Source organism: Otolemur garnettii, unplaced genomic scaffold (genome assembly GCF_000181295.1).
Source record: "Otolemur garnettii isolate 467f Iridium unplaced genomic scaffold, OtoGar3 scaffold00003, whole genome shotgun sequence".
NCBI classification, from domain to species: Eukaryota; Metazoa; Chordata; class Mammalia; order Primates; family Galagidae; genus Otolemur; species Otolemur garnettii.
The window spans coordinates 43,892,052-43,901,655 of NW_003852398.1; the positions used below are offsets into that span (position 1 = coordinate 43,892,052).

The 9,604-nt window shown below is 37.2% G+C and overlaps 1 protein-coding gene across 3 annotated transcripts in view; it reads left to right on the forward strand.

Annotated features, from left to right (window-relative positions):
• The window catches only part of ACSL6 (acyl-CoA synthetase long chain family member 6), a 57,203-nt gene extending 47,599 nt beyond the window's left edge, over positions 1-9,604 (forward strand). For 2 of the 3 annotated variants that reach the window (XM_012807235.1, XM_003782218.2), the window contains exons 20-21: positions 981-1,052; positions 9,136-9,604. In XM_012807235.1, coding sequence (XP_012662689.1) covers positions 981-1,052; positions 9,136-9,273 — 210 coding nt within the window. In that variant the 3' untranslated portion in view covers positions 9,274-9,604. The remainder of the gene's footprint in view (positions 1-980; positions 1,053-9,135) is intronic. The other variant, XM_003782217.2, reaches the window with a different exon arrangement.

The window sequence follows — 9,604 nt, forward strand, 5'->3', positions numbered from 1 at the left end:
GGCTGCAACCAAAAAATAGCGGGGCGTTGTTTTGGGCACCTGTGGTCCCAGCTATTTGGGAGGCAGAAGCAGGAGACTTGCTTGAGCCCAGGAGTTGGAGGTTGCTGTGAGCTGAGATGCCACGGCACTCTACCCAGGGGGACAGCTTGAGGCTCCTGTCTCAAAAAAAATAAATAAATAAAAAAGTAACACAATTCTTCTTGTTTAGAGCATTAGCCATTCACACCTTCCTGAAATTGTCTAATGGCACTTGCAGGGCTTTTTGGAGGAGGTCACTGTGTTTCTGTGCAGCATCAGCCCCTTGTGTCACATGGTCCATTTCAGCAACAGCCATAACCCTACCAATCCCACTGGTCCCTGGGCTCATCGAGGTTTAGCATAACTCACCAGGCTAACCAAAGGGCTGCTTTTGTTTATTTATTTATTTAGCGACAGAGTCTTACTCTCTTGTCCCAGGCTATAGTGCCATGATTTCAGCCTAGCTCATAGCCACCTCAAACTACTGGGTTCAAGCTCAAGTAGCTGGAACTACAGGTGCTCGCCACAACACCTGGCTAATTTTTCTTTCTTTCTTTTTTTTTTTTTAGTGGAAATGGAAGTCTCCCTTTTGCTCAGCCTAGTCTTGAATTTCTGAGCTTAACTGATCCTCACATCTCAGCCTTCCAGAGTGTTAGGATTACAGATGTGAGCCACCATGCCTGGCCCAAAGGGTTGCTTTAAAAAAAAAAAAAATGAGTGGTTCCTCAGCCTGTTGTTCATGGTCACTCCTTTGGCCTTTCTAGCACTTACTTACCTGATTGATGACAGAGGTGGAAACTGGTATGCTGCTAGGAAGTGTCAGCTGCATATGTGAGAGGGCATGGGGGGGGCATAGGTCCCCGCAATCTCCAGTGGCACTTTACTCACAGTGTGTTGTTTCCTCTACCTCCGTTGTGAAATGTGTTCTTGTCTTGTAATTTTACTCATGTGGTTCAATTCAGGATCTGAAGAAAGCCATATTGGAAGATATGGTGAGGTTAGGAAAAGAAAGTGGACTCCATTCTTTTGAACAGGTAACTGTTACTATCCCTATACTCTTACAGCCCTTTCAGCAGTGATACAAATTAACCCACAATGACCCTGACCTAGATTCCTTACCTTTTATGGTGTGGCCTGCTGGCAGGCTGTGTACCAGCAGACCCCTAAAGGCTTGTTTCAGGCTGGCTCTGTAACAACCTGCCTCCTGAACTAAAATAGGTCATATGTCAAGTGAGATTGTGCTGGTTGTCCTTATAATGACGAACATTCATAAGGTTGAAATAGTACCCTAGCTGTCACTAGTAGATCATGTGTAACATGGTCTGTTTCCCAAGCCACCTGTGATACTGAAGACCATAGTTCTATCCTATTTTTATTTTTATGGGGATTGTCTTCTTGGGTGCAGCAGGCAAAGCTTACTTGCTGGAAGGACATTGGGCTCCTTGGGACAATGATCTGTCAGCCCAGCATGTCCTCTATTGAGAAGAAACAAAAAATAAAAAAATGTGCTAGGAGAGGACATAGCAGCCCTCTAAGACTTTTGTCTTTGCAAGGTTGTGTACTTATTATAACCGAGTGCATGAGCATATTTAGTTCTACTTCTATATGTCATCTATATATCCTCTTTAGTCAAAAATTCAAGAAAAATTCCTCCAATAGAAAAAAATATTAATATACTGATTTTTTAAGCTTTTGTATTTTAAAGCATTGCTTTTTGTAAAAGAAATATTTCATTGAAATAATTTTTTCATTTGATTTTGTTTCCCCCATTGGTGGGAACAACCAACAACTACGGTATGGCGTTCGAGTCTATAAATTTTATAAGAATCTTTAAATTTTGTATGCTCATATGATGATAACCTAAAAACATGTTCCGATTTTAAATATTAAACTGTTACAGTGCTTTAATTTACAATAAAAAATATTTCTACAGATTAAAATTTTAATTTCTTAAATTTCAGAATGAGGAAATCTAAATACAGTTTTGGGGTCTAAATATATTGCTTTTCCTTTGAAGGAGCTCTTTACATTAAGCCAATTTGAGAAACACTACTTTACCCTCATCTGTCAGTATATCTCAGAGCAATTAAAACCTGGATAAGTAGGCCTTTATTTTAATAAATTATAAAATCTGAGGCATTCAGACAAGTTACCGTATTTTTCTGAATGAAAGGTTATTAAATTTCCAATATTCTAGAACAGACTTCTTTGCCCTTCCTTAATGGGAAGTTAGTTGTATGACTGGATTCTATGTGATCATGCAGACCAAGGGATAAATTGGATTCTATGTGACCATGCAGACTTGCTCCCAGACCTAGTTGTTTTGGATCTACACAGCAATTTCGGGGGCTGGGTGCAAGCTGACTGGAGACAGGCTTGCCTAAGCCTGCTCAGATCCCACAGACATCCAGGTATTCACAAGGCATGCTCGACCCCTGCTGGTCATGAAAGGCTTGACACCAGGGCAAACAGCGTAGTAACGTCCACATTTCTCTTCATGGAAAAAAATACCAGCTCTTAAGATTACATTTAAAAGAGACTTTTGGCTAAGTTTCCAGTGTTAACCATTTGCTCTTGTTAGATCTTTTAATGAGAGAAGATGTGTTCTTGACTTTCTACATGCCTTAAGTAGAGTTTCTGCTCTAATAATCTGCCCTCACCATGGTAACCTCAAATACAGGGAAGTCATGTGGCATCCTAGAGACCTTTCATTCTACGGCCAAGGCTTTCGCCTCTTGATTTTCTCTGTTCTCATTTTCCCTTTTGTTGGTCAATGGCATCCTCCCCACTATAGCCAGTGTGTTCCCTCAGCTGACCGCAGGAAAGGAAAAACCAGGCCGTGTGCCTGAGTAGGGTATGCTCCCATTTGTGATCCAAAGTTCAACATAAATTATTTCAGTTAATCCATAATCCATTATCAGTTTTTCCTTTTCCTGCTTCTTCAAAACTGAGAGGTCCGTTGACACTTTAATTACACCCACTCTCTCACACACACACACACACACACACACAAATAGATATCCAAGTCCAAAGTTTAAATCATTCAGCAAACGTTTTAAGAGTTCATCCTTATGAAACTAGGTTGATCTGAATTAAACTTAAAATTAGAAATAAATAGATATAATTTAATTTCCATAAATTGGAAACATGGTGTTTTATTCCAATGCTGTGTTTAAATGTTACAATATTATTTAAAAACCCTATAGAATCTCTTTGCAATGACAAGAGTGTAATTTTAGGAAAGGAAGCTAACATTACTTATTGCCTTCCTTCTTTCTTCAACAAAAACTTTGCTAAATAAAAATTATAAAATCTGCTGTATGGAATATTTGACATAAAAGGAGATTAATAATTCTCATACTTTTTTTGCAAGTTCACAATTGGGTAGTTTGGTTTTATGGGAAAACATATAATTATTATATAATATAGAAACTTTTTTATCATTGATTTATTTCTAAAAAAAACTGTAGGTTTTCAGCCCACAGTTAAAGTCAGTGTTGGCAAAACAATGTGTTTGACTTATTTTTTCTACTTACTGATTAGACTTTTAGTCTAGAACCATTTTTATATCTCCTTCTTTAACACTTATCCAAACCAATTACTAGGTCCTGTCCCTTTTACCTACAAAGTCTATTTCCATCTCTACAGCCAACTTCACAGCCCAAATCACTATCCTTCTTGCCTGTTGGCTAATCTTCTAGTTTCCACTCTTGTCCCACTTCAATCCATTCTTAACAGAGTAATTGGGTTCTGTCTCTCACTGCTGAAAAATAGTTTAAAGAATCTTATCCAAACTCCTTAGCTACATATATCGATCTTTTATAATTGGGCCATAGTCTATCTGTTTAGTACCATCTCTTTCTTCTTCTTCATTTCTTTCTTCTTTCTTTCTTTCATCTTCCTGTCACATGCTTCAGTCTGCATTTATAATGTACCAGATATGGTATGGCACATGTTGCCTTAGCCTGGGGTACCCTCCTCTTCTTAGGCCATGTGGTAACCACTCCCTTTCCCCCTTGCTATCTTTAGTTGGCTCAAGCCTATTTATTCTTCCAAGTTCAACTCAGGCATCCTTTTTCAGTTAATCCTGCCCAAGCCTGGGTTAGGTGGTATATCAGAAATGTATTCAGCTCTAACAAAAACCTGACTGACAGTGTCTTAAATTCATCAGGTTGGGGAATTTTGTCCCCTCATGTAAGAAGTTGAAAGATAGGTGGTTGGGCGTGGCGCCTGTGGCTCAGTGAGTAGGGCACCAGCCACATACACCAAAGCTGGCAGGTTTGAGCCTGGCCCAGGCCTGCTAAACAACAGTGACAACTGCAACCAAAAAATAGCTGGGCATTGTGGTGGATGCCTATAGTCCCAGCTACTTGGGAGGCTAAGGCAAGAGAAAGGCAAGAGAATCACTTAAAACCCAAGAGTTGGAGGTTGCTGTGAGCTGTGATGTCACAGCACTCTACCAAGGATGACATAGTGAGACCTTGTCTCCAAAAAAAAAAAAAAAAAGATAGGAGGTAGATGCAGGTCCTCATCCTCAAGGACTTAGGCTCTTCTTACCTTTCCACTCTTCATTGTTTGTATGTTGGCTTATTACCTCATAATCACAAGGTGGCTGCCAAAGCTTTGGATATTGACCACATTCAAGAAAGAAAGAAGAAGGAATGAGTAGAGATAGTCATGTCTAAATCTTTTATTAGCAAAGCAAAAACTTTCCCTTCTTACTAGCCATAAAAAGATATCATTGCTATCTCCTAGCTGCAAGGGAGGCTGGAAAATCAGGAAATAGGATTATCATGTTGACATAGATTGTTTTATCCTCAAATGAAAATCAGGCTTATACTGGCATAAAAGAAGTGGGGAGTGGGTACTGGGGAAACAACTGACTTGGCCTATCTTCTCTGTGCTTGTCTCCAAAATAGTAATAGCATACTGCAGCATCTTTCATTAGATTGTAAGCCTCATGTGGTCAGGGACTGTATCTTGTTCTTTGTGTCCCTGGGCCTAACACAATGTCTGATGCCCAGTAGTTGCTCAATAAATATCAATTACACAAAATAACAAGAGAATATATATTTGTATTTAACATATATTTTAAATTAATTATTTAAAGTTTTGGCAATTTATAACCTTGTTTAGTATTTAATGATATGGATGTATTATCTCAAAAAAATCATTGAATTTGGTTCCACTTGTCATTTGGAATACAATTTCTTTTTTTTTCCCCAAATTATTTTCTTTAATTTATTTATCTATCTTTGATCCACATTTATATAGTTAATTTATTTTTTTCAGACTATTAGAGGGTATATGTTTTGCTTACATACCTTGTTTTTGGTACTGATTGAGTCAAAGTTACATTTGTAAGTGTGCCCTTCACCCAGAAAGTGTGCACTATACCCAATAGATGTGAATCTACCCATTCCCTCATCCCATCTTTCCCCAGCTTTTCACTGAGATTTACTTCCATATGTGCACTTAATTGTTGATTGATTAGTACCAATTTGGTGTTGTTTCTCCATTCTTGTGAGCTTTCTCTTAGAAGAATGGTTTTCAGTTCCCTCCAAGTTGTCATAAAAAATACTAGATTGCCATTGTTTATGGCTGAGTGGTACTCCACAGTATCCATTTATATCACACTTTATTAATCCATTTGTATATAGGTGGGCACTTGGGTTGTTTTCACATCTTTGCAGATTGAATTGTGCTGCTATAAACATTTGAGTGTAGGTGTCCTTTTTTGTAAAATTACCTTTTTGGGTATTACCCAAAGGTCTACTTTAAGTTCTTTGAGGTATCTCCATGCAATTTTCCATAGAGGTTGCAAAGTTTACAATCCTACCAACAGTGCGTAAAAGTTCCTTTCTTTCCACATCCATAACAGCATCTGTTGTTTTGAGACTTTTCTCATTGGAGTTAGATACCATTTCCTTGTGGTTTTGCTTTGTATTTCCCTAATGATTAGAGACATTGAGCACTGTTAGTATATCTTCCTTTGAAAAGTTTCTGTTCATCTATTTTGCTCACTTTTTAATGAAATTGTTTGGTTGCTTCTTGATGATTTGCTTGAATTCTTTGTGAATTCTGGTTATCATTCTTTTATTAGATATATAGCATGCAAATATTTTCTCCCATTCTGTGGGTTGTCTGTTTGATCTTTTGATTGTGCACTTGGCTATGCAGAAGCTTTTTAATTTGGTCAGGTCCTATTTATTTTTGTTGCTGCAATTGCTTTTGGGATCTTCTTTATGAATTCTTGGCCTAGACTGATATATACAGAATTTTAAGATTTTATTCCAGAATTCTTATAGTTTCCTGCCTTGGGTTTAAGTGTTTTATTCATTGTGAATTAATTTTTGTGAGTGATAAGAGGTATGGATCCTGTTTTAGTCTTTTACATATGGCTATCCAGTTTTCCCAGTACCAATTATTAAACAGAGATTCTTTTCCCCAGTGTATGTCTTTATCTGTTTTGTCAGTAATCAGATGGGAAGATGAGGATGACTTCATCTCTGGGTTCTCTATTATGATCCTTAGGTCTCTGTCTTTGTTTTGTGCCAGTACCATGCTGTTTGGTTACTATAGTCTTATAGTATAGCTTGAAGTCTGATAAAGTGATGCTTCCTGCTTTGTTATTATTATATAAGGTTGTCTTAGCTATTCAGGGTCTTTTCTGGTTCCATATGAAGCATAGAAATATTTTTTCTAGATCTTAAAAAAATGGAGTTGGTATTTTAATGGGAATGGAATCTGAAAACCACTTTGTATAGCATAGCCATTTTAACAATGTTGATTCTACCCACCCACAAGCATAGTATACTTTTTCATCTGTTTACATCCTCTGCAACTTCTTTCCTCAGTATTTCATAATTCTCCTTGTAGAGGTCTTTGACATCCTTTGTTAGGTATACTCCTAGGTATTTTATTTTCTTTGTTGCTACTGAGAAAGGTATTATGTCTTTGATTTGATTCTCAGCTTGACTGTTGTTGGTGTATATGAAAACATTTGTGAACATTTATTTTGTAGTCTGAGACTTCATTGAACTTATTTATCAATTCTAGGAGTCTCTTGGTTGAATCTTTGGGATATTATAGGTATAAGATCATGTAATCAACAAAAAGAGATAATTTGACATCTTCTTTCCCCATTTTGATACCCTTGATTTCCTCCTCTTGCTTGAGTGCTCAGGCTAGGACTTCTAGCACTATGTTGAACAGAAGTGGAGATAGTGGGCAACCTTGTATGATTCCCGTTCCCAGAGGGAATCCTTTCAATTTTACCCCGTTCAATATTTTGTTGGCTGTGGGTTTGTCATATATGTTCTTTGAGAAGAAAGGAATCTTTCCTAATTCATTTTGAAAAGCCAATATTACCTTAATATCAAAGCCAGGAAAGGTCACAACTAAGAAAGAAATCTACAGACCAATATCCCTTATCAATATAGATGCAAAGATTCTCAATAAAGTCTTAGCAAACTGAATCCAGCTGTAGATCAGAAAAATAATTCATCACAATCTAGTGGGCTTCATTCCAGAAATTCAAGGATAGTTTAACATATACAAATCTTTGAATTTCATCCATCACATAAAAAGTTACAAAAACAAAGACCATATGATCCTTTCCATAGACACAGAAAAAGCATTTGACAAAATTCAGCACCCTTTTGTGATAAGAACTCTCAACAAAAGAGGCATAGCAAGAACTTACCTCCAAATTATAAATGGGATATAATTTCTTAGAGGTAGTGTCACTCTAGGATTCTGTCCCAGCTCAGATCATAAATTCTTAGAGAACTGACTCTGACCCTTTCTGCTAGGGGACCCGGCTCAGGCCCTGCTAAGGCCCTGCTGGATCAGTTTCTCTATCTTTTCTGGTCTCTATTTGGTGCTCTAAAGAGTCTTTGTATGAGGAGGTCTGGCATCTTCCTCATGGAAATAAATAGTATGAACACTAAATCTGATCCCTCCATGCCCCCCCTTTAAAAAATTTATTCATTTATTATTTTTTTCTCCATGCCTCCCTTAATAGATTTGATAAAAATATCCATGGCAGAACATTTTTTAAACTTGTAGTCTGATTTTATTTATATTCCTCCTCCCATGAATGGCACCACTATCTCTAAGCAGCCATCCAAACCAGAAACTTGGCAGTCCTCAAGGCTGCCTGCCACTTTACCACATCTTGACAATTCATCCCTGCATCACTATTAGAACTATTTACTTGTCTCTTTCTCTGCTAATGTCCTGAGTGCAGGCTTTTATCTTTATTCCCATGTATTAACCAGAACCTTCTGATTAGTTGCCCTGATTCCAATCTTCACTTTCTCAAAAACCATCTCATTTCCTGTGGTGAGATTTTCTAAAATGTGTATTCAGTCATATCATTGCACTGTTAAAAAACCTTCGGTACCTTCAGAATAAAGTTTGAGCTCCTCTATAAACCAGCTCCTCTCCTACTCCAGCTTCATCCTTCATATCCTTTACCTCCTATTTTATATAACAACATGAAGAAACCACTTGGAATTCTTTTCACAGTCTTCCATTTTTCCCCACTCATGGCTTTGTTCTTGGGGGTCCTCTGCCTATAATGCCCTTCTCTGGCCACTTCTCCCCCTTTACTAGTTAACTGTTACTCATTCTTTAATACCTGATTTGCAAAGTCTTCCCTGACTGCTCCTCCTTCCCCCCATCATAACTGAGTTAGATGCCCTTCATGCTGTGCATACTGTATTGATAATTGCCAGTGTCTCTGTCTGCACTATGGATATGAATGTGCACTCTCTAAGCACAGGGGCATTCATGATTCATCTTTGTATCTTCAAAGATACACACACAGAGTAAACAACTAATTCATTTCTGTTGACCAGCTAAGTGGATGAGAAGGAAGGAAAAATGTCACTTTTATCCAATGAACAAGGTATTAGTTAAAAAAAAAAAAAAAGGAATAAAAGGTGGCGTTTAGATGTCAAATGAGCTAAAACATTATTAACATAATTTTTACTTAGCATAGTGTTTGCATATCAATTTATCTATTCCCATATGCCTGTTTACTTTTAACATGTATACTATAAATATAGCGTTCTATTCCTGTTAAAGATGTATTCTACATTTGGTTTTTAGGTTAAAGCCATTCACATCCATTCTGACATGTTCTCAGTTCAAAATGGCTTGCTGACACCAACACTAAAGGCTAAGAGACCTGAGCTGAGAGAGTACTTCAAAAAACAAATAGAAGAGCTTTACTCAATCTCCATGTGAAGTTCAAGGGAAGTTCTTCTCACTATAATGGATTGTATAGCAATATTATAGTTATTCTTGAAAGCAATGAGTCAAAATGACACAACTGAAAATGAATAAGTACCTGATTTGATGGCTGACCCTTTTCCTGATCCAAGATGTCTTTAACAATATTTTCTCTATCATCACTGAGTACACTTTATTTTTATTAAAATGATATTGTAATGGGCTGCTAAAAATATCACAAATGGCAATGTAAAAATCCAGATATTTTCTCAAGAACTGTGTATCACTAAAAGTAATATATTCTCAATGTTCACAGAACTCCGATTAAACATAAAGGAAAAATATA